General features: G+C 41.1%; 1 protein-coding gene across 3 annotated transcripts in view; it reads left to right on the plus strand.

Moving 5' to 3' along the window:
* Positions 1 to 224: 224 nt before the first annotated feature.
* PLXDC2 (plexin domain containing 2) overlaps positions 225 to 16616 on the plus strand; it is a 455666-nt gene continuing 439274 nt past the window's right edge. The window contains exons 1-2 of one of the 3 annotated variants that reach the window (XM_047067158.1): positions 225 to 323; positions 722 to 1504. In XM_047067158.1, coding sequence (XP_046923114.1) covers positions 1393 to 1504 — 112 coding nt within the window. In that variant the 5' untranslated portion in view covers positions 225 to 323; positions 722 to 1392. Of the gene's footprint in view, positions 324 to 707; positions 1505 to 16616 lie in introns of those variants that run through there. The other 2 variants (XM_047067160.1, XM_047067159.1) reach the window with 2 other exon arrangements.

Genomic DNA, 16616 nt, shown 5'->3' on the forward strand with positions numbered 1-16616 from the left:
TGGGTACCGTGCGGGGGGCCAAGACCCTCCGCAGCCCCGCGCGAAGGAGGCCTGGAGGCCAGGTGGGCGAAGGCGCCGCTGGTGTGGCTGCAAAGGGCAAGAGCCGAGTGCAGGATGGCGCCCCGGCGGCGCGGAGGTGCAGCGGGGCGCTGGGCTCCTAGCTCGCTCGCCTTTCTCGCCTTCTCTCCCGACTCTCCGGGCAGTAGGCTGCTGGGGGCGCGCAGGGCTGGAGTTGCCCTCTCACTCCCCCTTGCTTTTCTCCTCCGGCTTAATCTCTCGGCGACTTTACTGCCAGCCCCGAGGAAAGTGCAGCCATTGGACAGGTCGGTGCTAGCTGCTGGTTTCGGGGAGGAAGGTGGGAGAAGCCTGAAGGAGCGGGGGGGAGGGAGGAGGGAGGAGGGAGGAGGGTGCAGCGGCAGATCTGGCAAATTGCAAGCTGCCTTCCCTCCCCAAAGTGTGGAGCAGAAGCGCGGGGGAGCTCGGCGGCGGCGGCGGCGCCTCCTCCGCCACCAAACTCCCGGGGCTCGGCGGGGCTTGTGGCCACCTCCTCCTTAGCCAGGAGGAACCCTTTCCCGATAGGTTTTGGCCTGACTCCCCCGCCCCCCATTTCTTTCTTCTTCCTCTTCCTCCCTCTCCCCTTCTTTTTTTCTTTTCTTTTTTTTTTTTTTTTTTCTTTTTCTTCTCTCTCTCTTTTTTTTTTTTTTCTGGCTTCGGACCTTAGACTGCTGCAGCCTGAGCCTTCATTGGGCTCAGCTCTTTAGAGCTGCCCATCCCTCTGGCTGCGAGAAAGGACGCGCGCCCTGCGTAGGGCGAAGAAAAGAAGAAAAACTTGTCGGAGGGGTTTCGCCAGCCCACATTAACCCCGTTCCCGCAAACCCAAACCTCCCGCCAGGGCCATCCCAACACTGGGGAAAGTTCCTTGTGAGCCGACAGCCCTCTTGGATTTGGAGGAGGCAGCCGCGCTGGCTGTGGAATTAGATCTATTTTGAACCCAGTGGAGCATATCGCGGGGGCTCGGAAGTCACTGTCTGCGGGCACCCGGGTGGCGCTGCCTGTGCGGAACCGAGAGTTTGCGAGCCCCGGCTGCAAGTGGCCTTTCCTCCCCGCCGTTGGTGTCCTGTGTCTGGGGTGAGGGCTGCGAGTGTTGTGGCAAGTTGCGAAGAGAGACCCGGAGGTCCGGAGAGGACTGCACTCCCCCTCGCTCTCCCTTCCTCTTCCCAGCTCCCGAGTGTGAAATCCCATCGAAATTTACAAAGGCCTCCAGGTTCAGCCAGACCGGTCCGCAGCGCTTGGCCCCAGCGTCCCCATCGTCCCGATTCCCACTCGGAGCCTCCAAGCACCCGGCGCCTGGGAAGGACTGGCGGGGAGGGGGAGGGAGGTCTCGGCGGCGGCATGGCGAGGTTCCCGAGGGCAGACCTGGCCGCTGCAGGAGTTGTGTTACTTTGCCACTTTTTAATGGACCGTTTTCAGTTCACTGAAGGGGAGCCTGGAAACCAAGTCAATGGTAAGATGCACTTTAGCTTGTTGATTTTTTTGCGCAACTGAAGATTTCGCTGGCACTCCCCCCTCCATTCTCAACCCACCCCCACCTCATCTGTCTGCCCTTGGGAAAGTTATTGCAATTGCTTTTGGGTAAACTTGGGCTTTCCGAATGGGGAGGAGGGGGTTGGTTAGAGAAGGGGACTGGAGGTTTTCTTGAGGATTTCGGGCTTCCTTCACCTGAGCGACAGGGGGTGGTACTGCCTCCCCAAGTCGCCCAGAGAGGGCTCTGGTGTGTAAGAGCAAACCTTCTGTAGATACCTTTCCCAGAACTGGCATCTCTGGGAAGTCTCCTCTCTGGCTCCTCCTGCTTCTCTGCTGCCGCGATAAACTAAGCGAGTGCGTGATGGGGGCCGTGGGTGGGGGACGTAGTGGCAGCTGGGGATTGCAGGGTTCCCCCCAGCTGTAGAAAATTTCCTGTGGCCGCACCTTTCTACCCCACGCGATCCCCACCTTAGTTCCCTTTCGCAGTCTGGGGTTGAACGGGCTCTGGAAGCGGGGCGGGGTAGGTGCGGCGCGGCGCCGAGGAGGGGAGGAGGTGGCAGAAATGGGGTGGGCGCGCCTCTGGAGACCAATGCCTGCCCCCATTGTCCTCCACCGGCCGCCTTCGCAGACAGGCCTGAACGCGTCCGGGGTTCGTCCAAGTGCCCTGACATTGCCCCCGCGCGGCGACCCGGCCTTCGCATCTACCTTGTGGTGGCTCCGGGTCGTTGCCAGCCAGGTTCGCGTCCAGCCGGGAGCCGCGCCCCCGGGGCCAGCGCGGAGCCGGCGTAGCAACACCCCGCCCGCGACCCGCTGGCTCTCGCAGGCTGGGAGCTAAGCCGGGGTTTCAGGTGCCTCCCGCGACCCTGCCCTCTAAGAACTGGGTGCCTGCTCACCCTTTCTGCCCCTCAGGAAGAAGGTGAAGAAGCAGGCAGAGAGAACCTTGGCAGAAATTTGTGAACTCAGGTTAGACTTGGGAGAGGAGGTGAAATGAACAAAATACACTTGGAGAAAAAAAGAAAACACAAACTTTCTGATGAGCCTAATCAAGATTTTGTTTTGTTTTAATTCTGAAGTCTGGGGTAGTGGTGGTGGTGGTGGTAAGTGATTCCTCACAAAGTATACATGTGTCGGCAAATGTCAAGCATGAAAGTCGCAGATGGAAGCTTACCGAGGTCACCTGGGGATTCCAAGTGAGGTGAATCTTGGAGAAAGTCCTTGAATGAAATTCACCAATCTGAGACCTAGAAATCAGCAAAAAACACTGTCTCTGCCCCTGGTGTAAATTCTTATAGAGAACGCACAGATTCTGACTCTGCGCTCCAATTTATGATTGGAGGGGTGTGTGGGATGGGAGGAGGGGGCAACATGATGACAACGCTTTTAAAACTGTGAAACACTTTAAAACCCCAATTTTCTTGATGTTGATTTGTCTTGGTCACATATAGTTTTGTTCTGCATAGATGGACATAGCTTGTTCTTTACTAGGTACGTCAGTAGATTATCTTGTTTGTCTGATACATTTCATTGGTTGAAAAAAAAAACACTAAGACTTTTACCCTATGATATTGATATGGTATGGCCACATTCATGAAATAAGTAAATGCTTAAAGAAAACAATTCATCCCAAAGGAGGTTAGAGAGACGTGTATGCCAAAATGGATTCCAAAGTTGTTTATTTGAAATTTCTGTAAATAATGCATTTACAGAAGGAAAAAAAAGATCAGCAGATGTTTATTTTTTCTGAACTTCTTTCATTAATGGTATGTTACTGAGAAAAGAATATGTATACATTTCTAAGTTATCAAATTGAGGATGAGTGAACATTCACTCTGCAATTGGCCAGATAATTAAAAGCTGTGGAGATTATAAAACACCTAAATTGCCCAACATAAATGTACAGGTATTATAAACTAATTATAAACTAGTACCTGTGGTGGAAAATTACTCTAGAAACCCATATTTTTATAGGATTGAGTAAAAAATGAATTGTTTTAAATTTCTTGGTAAGCGTTTTGGAGATTTATTGCAAACTGAAGTAGCTTCTTTACTGGATATCAGTCTACATACAGTTTTTGAGTAATCTTGGAGTTAAAGGGTTATATTTTCTTTCCTATAAATACAATATAGCAATGAAATAGAAGAAAAAATAATTTCCTTTGTAAACATGCTAAAATATCACTATGGGAAAAATTTTAAAGAGCCCAACAGTCTTGAAATTTGCCATGTAGCAATCAAGATTTTTATCACAGACATTTTGGCACAGGAGAAAAAAATCTGATTTCATAACAGGGACATTTAATTATGTATTGCTTTAGAAAATGCTGCAGTTGATTTTACTGCCACCAGAGGGCAGAGGAACTGCTAATTTCTCCTATTCCCATTCTTTCCCAAATCTCTCAGATTAATGATCTTCAATACTTTGTTTTTCCTCTGTGCAGTATGTTTTGGACATTTCAGCTTACCACACGTAAATGAGTGGCAATTTATAATAATTAGTGTTTATTTCCCATGTTCATTGAAATTAACTTTTCATTCAACATACATATAGCACCTTCTACATGTAAAGATCTATACTTAAAACAAATTTTTTTAATGTTTATTTACTTTTGAGAGACAGAGAGAGACAGAGCACGAGTAGGGGAGGGGTAGAGAGAGAGGGAGACACAGAATCTGAAGCAGGCTCCACGCTCTGAGCTGTCAGCACAGAGCCCAGTGCTGAGCTCAAACCCACCAATGGCGAGATCATAACCTGAGCCGAGGTCAGACACAACCAACTGAGCCACCCAGGCGCCCCATAAAGATCTATACTTTGAATACATTCTTGTGGTGCATTTGTACAGTGGAAAAATTCAAATACCTTCTTTTGTATCAATGCTGGAGGTTTTTAGCAAATTGTGGAATTCTCAACAACATAGCTTTCAAATCTCTCTTACAGTGAAAAGCTCATTATGTAATGAATTTATCTTTAGGATTGAATGTAATCTACACATAGATGAAAAGTATATGCCATACTCAATAGTTTTTATCAACACCAATATTTAGAGAAAAATAAACTTAGAATAATTCTAAATTCTAGAAATCAGAAATCTTCTTTGTATTGTTATACATTTGTTCCTATATCCTATAGTGAAAAACAGTTTATTAACCGTGTCAAAGGAGAAAGATGTGTTAATGTCTTGAAGATTTCTAAAATGTAAATAGGGAAAAAAGGCCTAAAATTATGGAGTTATTTTGGCCTGGTTATTACTCTTAAAGGTGACTTAATGCAACAAGGAAGTTCAATACCACTATATACAGAGCAAAAATAGTTTAGGACTCCAGGGAACTTTTGCTATTTAAACTTTCTAATATTGCTATGTACTGGAGGGAAATAGTTTATTTTTAGCAGGTCATTTACATTTATTTTAGTTGTTTCTCTAGTGGGATATTTTTCTATTATTTTGTGCTTTCGTTGGAGTTAAAAGACTTAGTTTGAAATGTTACTAACTTGTGGAGTTTGGTATGAGAGTATCTCTGTTGAGACATACTGTCATTAGTATAAATTTTCTGTTTGCATATATACTGGAAGAGAAAATTATAACAGAAGGTTAATCAAGTGAATATCCTCTATAAAGTAGACCTGGGTCAGATTAATGAACAAATGGTAGGTTGACTTTTATTTTATTTTATTTTATTTTATTTTATTTTATTTTATTTTATTTTGGGAGGGGGAGGGGTAGAGAGAATGGGAGAGAGAGAATCCCAAGCAGGCTCCTCACTATTAGGGCAGAGACTGATGCGGGGCTCAAACTCACAAAGTGCAAGATCATGACTTGAGCCAAAATCAAGAGTTGACACTTAACTGACTGAGCCACCCAAGAGCTCTAGGTTGATTTTTAATAAATCAGTGACTCGTGTTTCCATACAAAATTTTTTAAAACACAAAATGTGAGAGTTTTTTTTTTTTTTCTTTTAGAGAACAGATACAAATTGAAGCCTAAGGATGGATAAGATTTTTAGTTCATGGATGTCTGCACAGAGATTTGAAATTACTATAAGTAGGACAGTTTATGCATTTGTTAAGTTTGATCTTCAGAAACAGATTTTTATCAAGTAGAAAGTACTTGAGTAAAACTTAGTAACCGAAGATACTAATTTGCTCCAAACAGGCTTCTTCTCTGCCTGCAGAGAAGTAGACAACGTGGATTCTTTTCAGTTAGTTTTGTCCCTGTTTTTTTGCTTCCTAAAAGATATTTCCTGTTGTAGAAGCGGAATATTTATGAAGATTAGTGAGTTGATCAGCAGCTGTGATCATGAGATCTGAAGTCTTGAGCGGTTTCCTACCACATTAAATACTGTCTCTTCACCATGGCCTCCAAGATCATTATCATGTGGCCTGGACCTACTGTTTCAGCTCTCCCTTCCCATCCCGTTTCTGAACACTCTCACCAGTTGAGGCTCCTTGATCTCCCCTGAGTAGGTGCTGTGTTACTTACTACCTCTTTTCCTTTCCTCCTTCACCTTCTTCCCTCATGCGTCTCCATTGGTCCATCTGCTTTTTCTTATAGGCTTTTATCTCAAGTGACACAGTTCACAAAAGGATGTGCCATCTCAGAACCCTCGGGAACTTCTGTACCTTTTTAAAGGCACTCGTTTGTTTGAATCTGCTTGATATTGGAAGAGTTGTTTCCCTCCATTCCATTTCTGTATCTCTTTCATATACTTTCTTACACCATAGATCGTGTTCTGTAGGGTCATGGTCCGTTCACTTCTGAATCCCCCAAGGCATCTCCCACACAGGCATGCAATAAATAGCTGTTGAACTGACCGGACTGAATGGAATCGTAGTTCAAACTGGACTGTTGGTTTGAATGTCACCTTGGGAGACTTCTGAAAAGTACTTGTTTACCCTGTTTATGACTTTTTCCACCAATAAGTTGGAAATGAATATACAGACAGGTTTTGCAGAACTGATCGTTTAAAACAAGAGAGTAGGATCCAGGGGTCTGCTGAACTGTCATAATGTTTGTGGTAGATAATATTTACCTTAAACCTTCTATTAAGGTTTTTTACCTCACTAAGGTTTTTTTACTTTTAAAAAGTTCATTCTGTCATTCAATTATACTTCTGGTTTCTGAATGAATTTTTACTCATGTTCTTAGCCTAACACCTTTAAATACAATACGTGCGTTTGTGTATATGTGTGCACATATGTGTGCATATATATATGAAAATGTATATGCCTATATGTACATATAGACATATAATGGTGATGTATTTTCGGCAGAGATGAACACTATTAAATAATTTAACAGTTTTAGTTCGTTGTGAAATTACTCTTGAATTGTGCTCAGGCCTCATGCCATTAACCTACACTGAAGGAGGCCTTTGAAAAAAACAAAGTAAAAATAAATTAATTAAAAAACTAAAAATAAATAAATAAAATAAATAAAGTGATCTTATAAAACGTGTTATGGTGGTGGTTTTGGGGGTGTTGGTGGCACCATGCAGTGCATTTTGCAGTGTCTGCTCCCCCAGTAGGTGAGGGCAGTGAGAGAGAGAGAGAGAGAGAGGGAGAGAGAAAAGGAGAGAAATCTTGTATCTTAATAACAGACATAGTTGTTCTTCCGAATTAGGTTGTTTCTATTTTCTGGACATGATGCATAGTGACCAGATGCATTACCTTTTAAAATCTGGTTTCCTGAAAGCTCAGAGCACAATTTGTAGCTTCCCTCCAACAAGTATATATACTTTCTGGACTTCAATTTTTGTGGACTACTTTACCATCTTGTCTTTCATACTCCTTTTTAAAAAATAATATTTATTTATTTATTTAGAGGGAAAGAGAGAGAGAGAGAGCGTGCGAGCCCATGTGGGGGGGGGGGGGGCAGAGAGAGGGAGAGAGACAGAGAGAGAGAGAGAGAGAGAGAGAGAGAGAGAGACTCAGCCCTGTCAGCACAGAGCCCAACATGGGGCTCAAACTGTGAGATCATGACCTGAGCCGAAATCAAGAGTCAGATGCTTAACTGACTGTGCCACCCAGGCGACCGGTTCTCTTTCCTACCCTTCTTTATTTTTGTCCAACTTTACTCACTTAAAATCTTGTCTTGTCTTTGTTTCAGAGATGGGAAATAAGTAAAGAAAAAGTAATCACCGCACTATGTAAAGCTGTATATTACTAAGTCGCTTTTCAGCTTTCTTTTAATCTGACTAATTCCAGGCCTCTGCCTTTATCCCGAGCACATTTTCTCAAAGCTTTAATTATCTCTTTACAGTACTGCACTCTGGGAAGTCTTTCTTCTTCACTAGGGCTCGCACGGGATGTCTTCCCTCACCATCCTCCAGACAATGATTCTGTTCAACTGAGGAAGTTCCTGAAGAATGACAGACTAAGTAGTGATGCTTTTATTAAGCCGGTTTCTCCCCCTCTTTCTTGTGTCACGTATTGCCTGGTCAAATTAGCACAATAATATCTGAGGAAAGAACAGAACATAAAATATTCTACATTATGTGGTACCCGGACTTTGAACTCATTTTGTATTTGTTCTTTGGCAGGTTCTTATTTGCCCCCGTGAATTAAACAGGTGGTGAGATACAGCGTGATGGTACAGATTTGGGTATTTAAATAGAATCTGAGCTCTCCTCAGGGACCTGTTTGGAATTAGTATAGCCTGTTAAAGACTGCAGATCTGAATATGCAGTTGGACTGTGTGGCCTTCTTTGAAATCTAGATTTGTAATCCCTTCCTCCCGAGGTCATCCAAACAGATGCGAGCACGGGTAGCTCTCCTCTTCTAAATTAAAATCGGGCGATAGTCACTGCCTCTGCTTCAGACGTTAGAGTAGAGAACGGCCTGTGGCTTTGCTGAGAGGGTCCTAAAGGCAAGGATTGCAGGATGACTTCCGTTTTACTTTTCTGGAGTCTTTTTGCTGAGTTCCTCCCTCTCCTCACCTATTATTTTTCACTAATTAATTGGAAAATTTTCCTAGAATTCATATTGCTCAAGGTCTCATCCTGTAGGTAAGGTGCTTAGCTCACCAAGGCTTTGAGAATACAGAAAGAATGTCAAGAATTTGCCCTGTGGATAAACTGCATAAAAATCAGAATATTTAAAAGTCAATTTTCTACATACTCCCTGGAGTGGTCAGTGATAGGAGACGTGTAAATAAAGCTGGCATATTTTCTTTAAGCATGAGGCTTGGTAAGTACATCCTTATTTATTTCCATAAGGATAATGTTTTCTTTGGTCCACTTGGAATCTGGAATATTCAGCAGGCACTGATGTTTTTTTAGGTAGTAGTTTTTGAGTTAACACAGTTGTTAATTTTGTACATGGATCTGTTGGTAACGGTAGCTCCCGACTTTTTCTCTCTGAAACCATAATCTGAACATCCAATAAAATGATGATTTCCCTAAACCCTAAAAGAGAAGCAAGATAGAGGCAGAACTTATCACTTTAGAATATGAAATTCACAAATAATCATGATTTTCAAGATGTGAAATGGTCTTCTAGGGTGTATTTCTATTATGCATATTTGCTTAATTCTCTCCCGAAACAGACCATAGCTGGCACTGACACAACAAATCTGATTACTTAACTGGTAAGTTGTTCATTTGTTTGGTCAAAAGAGCCCACTGACCTTACTGCAGGTGCAGGGGGAGCAAGTCCAGTATTGTACTTGACTTCTTTCGGCTGCACTGTCCCCCTCCTCCTTCTGCTGTCCGTTTCCTTCAGTACATCTCTGAAAGCTGCACTGTGAGATATTCATGGAAAAGTGTATGTGAAATGACTTTTGGTATACTGAATCATATTCTTACTGCGTGTGGATTCTTACTCTTTAAAGGAATCCTGTCCTGGGGCGCCTGGGTGGCTCAGTTGGTTGAGCACTGAGTTTGGCTCAGGTCATGATCTCACAGTCCATGAGTTCAAGCCCCATGTCAGGCTCTGTGCTGACAGCTCGGAGCCTGGAGCCTGCTTCAGATCCTGTGTCTCCCTCTCTCTCTGCCTCTCCCCAACTCGTGCTCTGTCTCCCTCTGTCTCAAAAATAAACATTAAAAAATAAAATAAAATAAACATTAAAAAATTAAAAACAAATAAAGGAATCCTGCCCTGAGCTTTTGATTAAGAAGAAAATCAACCTCTTAATTATTTTGCTATTCCATAGTTTTATGTTTAAAATTAAAGTATACTGTATATACGTACTTGAACTATGAAAAACTAAAAAACAAAAACTGAATGATGAAACATAACAGTATGTATTTGCATTTTTGTTCTTTGGTTCTTGTTTGTTAGGAGTGGGACTAGAGAGAGTCATTTGAAGTTATTTGTTCACACAATAAAAGTTTAAAGAGTATTTTAATACCGATTTGAAAGCTCTGGATGCCCTGTAAAAATAGAGTTGACTTTTTTGGGGCGCCTGGGTGGCTCAGTCGGTTGTGTCCGGCTTCAGCTCAGGTCATGATCTTGCCCTCCATGAGCTGGAGCCCTGTGCCAGCTCCGTGCTGACAGCTGAGTGCCTAGAGCCTGCTTCGGATTCTGTGTCTCCCTCTCTCTCTGCCCCTCCCCCACTCAATTCTCTTGGTGTCTCTCAAAAATAAATAAATAAATGTTAAAAAAATTAAAAAAAATAAAGTTGACTTTTGTTTTAAAAAATATCATTTCATATTAGTTTGAAAGCATTCTCGCTGTATTTACAAAGATACTGCTTCATGTTTTATTTTCATAGCTTATTGAACATCATAGGATATCATATCTTGGGTGATGTATATTTGTATCTGTTTTGATTTATAACTTGTGTTTTAAAGTTTTACATAGTTTTAAAAATGTCTTTTATTCAGATTAAATTTCTTTAATTCAAATTAAATGAATTTTATGAAAGCATTTCATTTGACATGAAGTATGTGTTAAAATATTTCCTATATCAGAATATTGTGGTAACATCTGTTAATACTGCAAGACTTGCAAAATACTGATGAATGTGTTGTAAAAAAATTTTGGTTGAGGCTGAATTGTGTAATAAGTCATCACTTTGATATAATAATAATAACATCATCACTTGCTGTTTTGTACACATGCATTTGTGTTGGTCCTGATTTTTCCATAATTGATTTATCCAGTCTTCCAGCCTTTTCCCCACCATTGATTTGTCCATCTTCCATCAATCAGTGCAGGCAATCAAGCAGAGAAATTTTGAGCAAGCCTGCTACCCATATCCTTACATACATCTGTCTTCATGTTCATATGCAGGGGTTACTCAGCTTATACTTAAAGATATAATTCATGGGTTATTTGGCTTACATATGTTGTACTATGAAAGATAGTGCCTAGGACAAGCCCTCCTAGACTGTCCAAGATTAAGTACTTCAAAGATGAAGGCTGGGAGGGGGGGACCCCTGATAATTATCTCTGTGTGGATATCACAGGATGTTAATTACTTTAGCTTTATAATAAGTACATCTGGCTGGGCCAACCTGTCCTTCTTGTTTTTGATCTTCAGAAGTGTCATGGGTATTCTAGAAGACTCTTGGCATTTCCACTATCTATTTGGAATAAACTTTTCAGTTTTCACTAAATCCTCTGTTGGACTTTGTTTGAAATCACATTAAATCTCAGTCATTTAGTAAAGATTTCGATTTCTAAACAACTTGGAGACGATGTAATTTCTTTACTGCAACATGTAAAAGCCAGAACAAGTACCCTGGCACCTCCTAACGAATTGTTAATAGTGACTATTTGGCAGTGATCTTTTTTAGTTGAAACAATGTCCTTAGATGGAGGGCTAGTGCTGTTTTCCTGATCGCATCATGAAGCTAATGGTACATTCTAATTGTTTCTTAGGAAATCCAGGTAGAAACCATAGGTTAATTGAAATAAAGAGTTCAACTGAGGGAAAGAATGTTAATTCCTAACTTCTTGGAAACTACTACAAACGAGGGGTAAGCACTAGGCAAATAATATGTGAAAATTGTGACATTTTCACAGTGTCCCTTTCAGTAACCCATCTCTAGACCAGCAGAGCAGTTACAGGGAAGACTGTAGGTTTGCTGCTTCCTAAGAAACAGCTCTGATGAGAATGGTAAAAGCCCCTGCATTTAGGGTACTCCTTAATGTTTGCTCTCTAGCTAATTAATATCAATTTCATGGGAGATTTACATCGAAAGAAAGTGCACTTTACAAATTACTACCATTTAAAGATAATAGATTTATGATTTTATTTAGACTACAGGCGTTTATAAATTAAGTGGTTACAATTTGCTGGAGTTGAAAATCCTAACCGCGTCTCTACCTCAGCACAGTTTAAAACTGGCTGTTGCTCTGCACTCATGCGTACTGGTCTGGATATTTGTTAATCAGGAGTCAACTGACAAGGCAGGCAGTCTGTTTTATTTCTTTGTTATTTAGCCTTCATTATCTTTTTAACATCTGTTGTTCATTTTAGATATTTTTAAAAACAAGCAATGATTCAAAGTCATCCTGCAGATTATAGTCTCATTGTCTGGACATTGCAAAACAGCTTGATGCAGGAAGTCAGACTTGTGCAATGTCAGTTTTCTCCAACTGTTTTTAGGAGAGTGGTTTGTAAACTAGGCACAGCCAATAAGAAGCTAATTTTTCTAAAACTAAGCACTGATGTCTGACTCCAGACTGCCTTTCTCCATTCCCTAGTTCCATTATTCTGGCTCCGGCAGGCCACCATTTTTCCTAGCCTACTTTACTTCAACAGCTTCACTCCTTGCCTCCAAAATTGTCCTGCTGGAATCCATTCTTCATTCCACAGCCTGAAAGCTCTTTCTAAAATGCAAATCTGGCTATGCCACCCCTCTGTTGAAAATGCTTTCCTGCCTTCCTACTGCTCTCACACCAGAGGCAAGGCCTTCGATAATTTTGTCCTGGCTTCCCTCCCTGGGTTCAAATTTATCACTTCCTGCCTCCTGCTCACCAATTTCCCAACACTCTGTCCCCTCGGAAAATTGCACATGCCTTTCCTTCTTGGAGCACACTTTCCTCCTCCCTTTGGCTATTTGCCCTTCAGGTCTCGTATTGGATTTGATTTTTGGCACATCGAATAATTTTCTTTTAGTGTTTGTTTGCCAGCTCCTAGTTTGAGACAAATGCCTCGCCAGAGTGCACTCTACACGTCCTCGTGATATCACTTATCATCAATAGTGTGGTCCTGTCTGCATTTGACTGTAAGCTGCCCGAGGTGAAAGGCCATATGTGACTGATCACCACCGAATCACTAGCTCCAAGAATAGGAAGTCCTCCTTGAAAATTTGTTCAACAAAAGTATCTTGTTAGTGTTCCACTTATAGGATATACTGTATTTGTTTGGATTTATTACTCAGGCAAAGAATTTTGTTCCTACCTTGTTTCTCCATATTTCTTTGGGAAGAATTTCTAAATCATAATTTAACATGCCTCAGATTTACATATCAATGAGTAAAATATGTACAAGCCAGAGATTGAGTGACTTCAGCATAAAGGAACTTATGCATTTATGAAGAATTGAGAGTTCGTTTATAAATGATAGTGTAGGGATGATCAAGTCATTTATTAAGCTAGGGAGAACAGATACTTTAATGATGATACTTTTAGTTAATTATACTTATTAATTAATACTTTAATTATTTATAAACCAGCAACTTGATTTTTTTTTGCAAAAAATATTAAAACTGGTTCATTTGCCTCTCTGGAGGGAATCCCATAGTTTAAAAGAAACATATGGTTAAACAATGAATGAAATCAAAATTAGAGATTGAACCATGAAATTTGCATAAACAGCTTTCCAGCTATCTCAAAGCTGAAGATGCAAAGTAGGAAATACTCTCTAAGATTAGATATTTGAAAGATTTCCAGATACAAATCACTGGGCAGCCTTTTAAATATTTTTTCAACAAAAGAGTCTAAGATATCTCTTAATTCTGGACTCAGTAATGTGAGTTAACTCCTTCCAAGTTTCCAAATGGGATCCACTTGGTGAAGTTTACGTCGGTTTTTGTCAGCATCCTTTGTGTTCTCTACAAGTTATATTTGCTATTCTCCAGGCACATTTTCATTACCTTTGTCTATTTTATTTTTTTTCTAGAAACACATCCAAAGTTCTTTCTGTATTCCATACTAGTTTTATGGTGTGGACAACTGATATTTTCTGCTCAATGTCTCTTTCCCCTTTCTACTGGAAAGCACCTTACCATCATTTAGGAATGTCCTCTCTGACTCTTCTGGGGTTCTCCTTGGTGCTTCTATCATAGGTGTCTTGCTCCCCCAAGACAGTTCATCACCTGTTCAGGTGAGTACTCATTGTACCCATATGTCATGGCCATCAAGTCAGGCAACCTTCCCTTTTAGTCAAGGGAAAAAGTCAAGGCCTTCAGTAATCTGGTCCTGGCTTACCTCTCCAGGTTCACATTGATCACTTCTGTTTTTGTTTCTGTTTTGTTTTTAAACACCCCTGGGGGTTGCTGCATTGGGAAGATAAAAGTCTAAAGCCATGTGTAGGCAGTCTTAGATTTCCCAATAGCATGAACCAGAAAATTCCAGTTTTTGAGTTGAAGTTGGTTACTTGCCCCTGAAAAGTGTTAGTAAATACGTATTTTTTAAAAATTATGTTGCTATTTGAATAGTTATTTGATGTGTGACTATTTCTCCCACTAAACTGTAAACTCCGTGAGGGTTGGAACCATGCTTTCCTTTCCTTTTTTTTTCTTGGCAATCTCATATTGCTTGGTGTATCATAGAAGGCACTCAAGACATATGTGTTAAATGAATTTTCAACATAAGCTCATTTGGTGGAGTGCCATCTCGGTAACTGTTAAAAATAATTCAAATCTCAGACATCAGGTGGAAGGTTGTGACTGTAATAGTTTCTTCAAGTTGGTTTTCTCAGGTAATATTTTGTTCCTCTCTCATTTTGCACATTAAATTCTCTTACCTGGATCTTAGTTTTGTAATCTTTCTGTGTTTCATTTTGTGTCTTTCATTTGCCCTGTACTTCTTATTATTTTATTTTGTTGTGGATGTAGATAAACTTTCCAGGCAATAGAAAAGAGGAAGCCTTAACTCTTTAATGGGTGACACATCATAGCTTTTGTTAGTCCATTAATCTGTACCTAGAATTAAGAGGCAAAAAAAGAAAAACAAAACAAAACAAAACAAAACAAAAACATTAAGTAGGCAAAGGCTGATCTACAGCCAATACTTATTTAATTTTTACTTAATACTTTTTTATTGGGATTTTCCAGACCATTAAGAATTTTGAAATATGGGGCGCCTGGGTGGCTCAGTCGGTTCGGCGTCTGACTTCGGCTCAGGTCATGATCTCATGGTCTGTGAGTTCAAGCCCCACATCAGGCTCTGGGCTGACAGCTCAGAGCCTGGAGCCTGTTTCGGATTCTGTGTCTCCCTCTCTCTCTGACCCTCCCCTTCTCATGCTCTGTCTCTCTCTGTCTCAAAAATAAATAAATGTTAAAAAAAATTAAAAAAAAAAGAATTTTGAAATAAAACAAAAATAGTAAAACTACGTTTCAGACATAGCACTCAGTGCATGGTAGGTTTTCAATTTAAATATTCTTGCCTAACTTATTGAGTAGAGCCCACTAATATCTGCTTTACTTCTAATGAAGGCATTGACTCATTCATCCATTCATTCATCCAATAAGTCATCAATAATTTTTTTAATGGGTGGGAGGATTATATTGATGCCTCTGGTAAAAGTAAAATAGGCTCTTATATGTTAATTGGAAACCTAGCCCTTCTAAATCATATTCTTTATACCTAAGTTGGGGACCACCATATCCCCACTTAAGTGTGATGTGTGCTTAAAATGTATGACATTTTCATAGGACGATTTGAAATCTCTTTATAAAGTTCATATCACCTAATTTTCAGATTAGTTCAGCTGTTCTTCCAATGGGAAAATTTCAGTTGGAGGATGTTTTTCATTCAATCAATTTAATTTCATAGTTCACTGTTTTAGGTAAAAATAAAACATGGCTTCTATACTTCAGGAAGGTGATCTGCAGGGGAAGACGAGCACGCACATAGCATGAGTCTTGTGGGATGACTGTGATAGGCATGAGCGTAACAAGGGGACAAACCAGTGCCTGATCTACACTGGAGCAGCAAAGCCAGAGGAGGGCTCGCGGGATGGAGGTGGGGGACAGACTCTGGGAAAGACATCATTCCCTTGCCTTTTAGTTCTTAGAGGATGCTTCTGGTGCCAGGAAAGCTTGGGTCCAAACCACGGCTTTGCCCTTTATCAGTTGGATGACTCTGTACAAGAATATTAACCGTTGAAACCTCCTTTCTTCATTTGTAATAAGGGAATAAAATTAGCCGTCTACTCCAGTCATAATGACTGGTGAAGAATTTCTGTTCTCTAATGGTTTGGTAAGGTTACCATAGAAATATAAAGAAGTATGGAAGCAGTAAATTGAGAGACGAATGTAAACGAGAGTAAAAAAAGGAAGGCAGAGCGAGGCAAGAATTCTCTGCAGCATGGTGAGCAGCCTGAGGAGGCTTTCATTAATAGTTTCAAAATATTAATTATTGGGGTACCCATGTTTCACCCTGCCAGAGATAGTATCATATCGTCTTTGGTTTAGTAACCATCACGGGCATTACTACTGATGCAGGTTTATGAAAAAATACAGCCAGTTAGCATTTTTGACGGCCGTGTGAACATTAAATGGCACACAGGCTGCACCTCCGACAGGCTTCGACTTGCATGACTAGGTTTTGGAATGCAAAGCATTGCTATTTTTCAGAAGCCTGCCCCTCACTCCATGATAGCCTAGGGCACGATTTGGATTTGAAGAACATTATTCCAATAAAACATGCATTAAAAGAACACTCAAAGAATTTATTTTTAACAAACTTATGCTGTGTAAAATGAGATGAAGCTCCCCAAAACAGTTTTCCCTTCTGGGCCTGGCCTGAGGACACAAAACAAAATTCTGCTGTGTCATCTACACCGACACAAGAAAACAATACTTTGACCTCATTCATATACTTGCTTCTAGGAATAAATAAGCTGCTATATGAGATTACACAATTCCCTTGGACGACAAGTTAACTTTCTTGCACGATGATGTTCTATTTATAGAGAGGCCCC

This window comes from Lynx rufus, unplaced genomic scaffold (genome assembly GCF_022079265.1).
Source record: "Lynx rufus isolate CCGP_SWC_20201006 ecotype Redwood Valley unplaced genomic scaffold, mLynRuf1.p SCAF_7, whole genome shotgun sequence".
Lineage (NCBI taxonomy): Eukaryota > Metazoa > Chordata > Mammalia > Carnivora > Felidae > Lynx > Lynx rufus.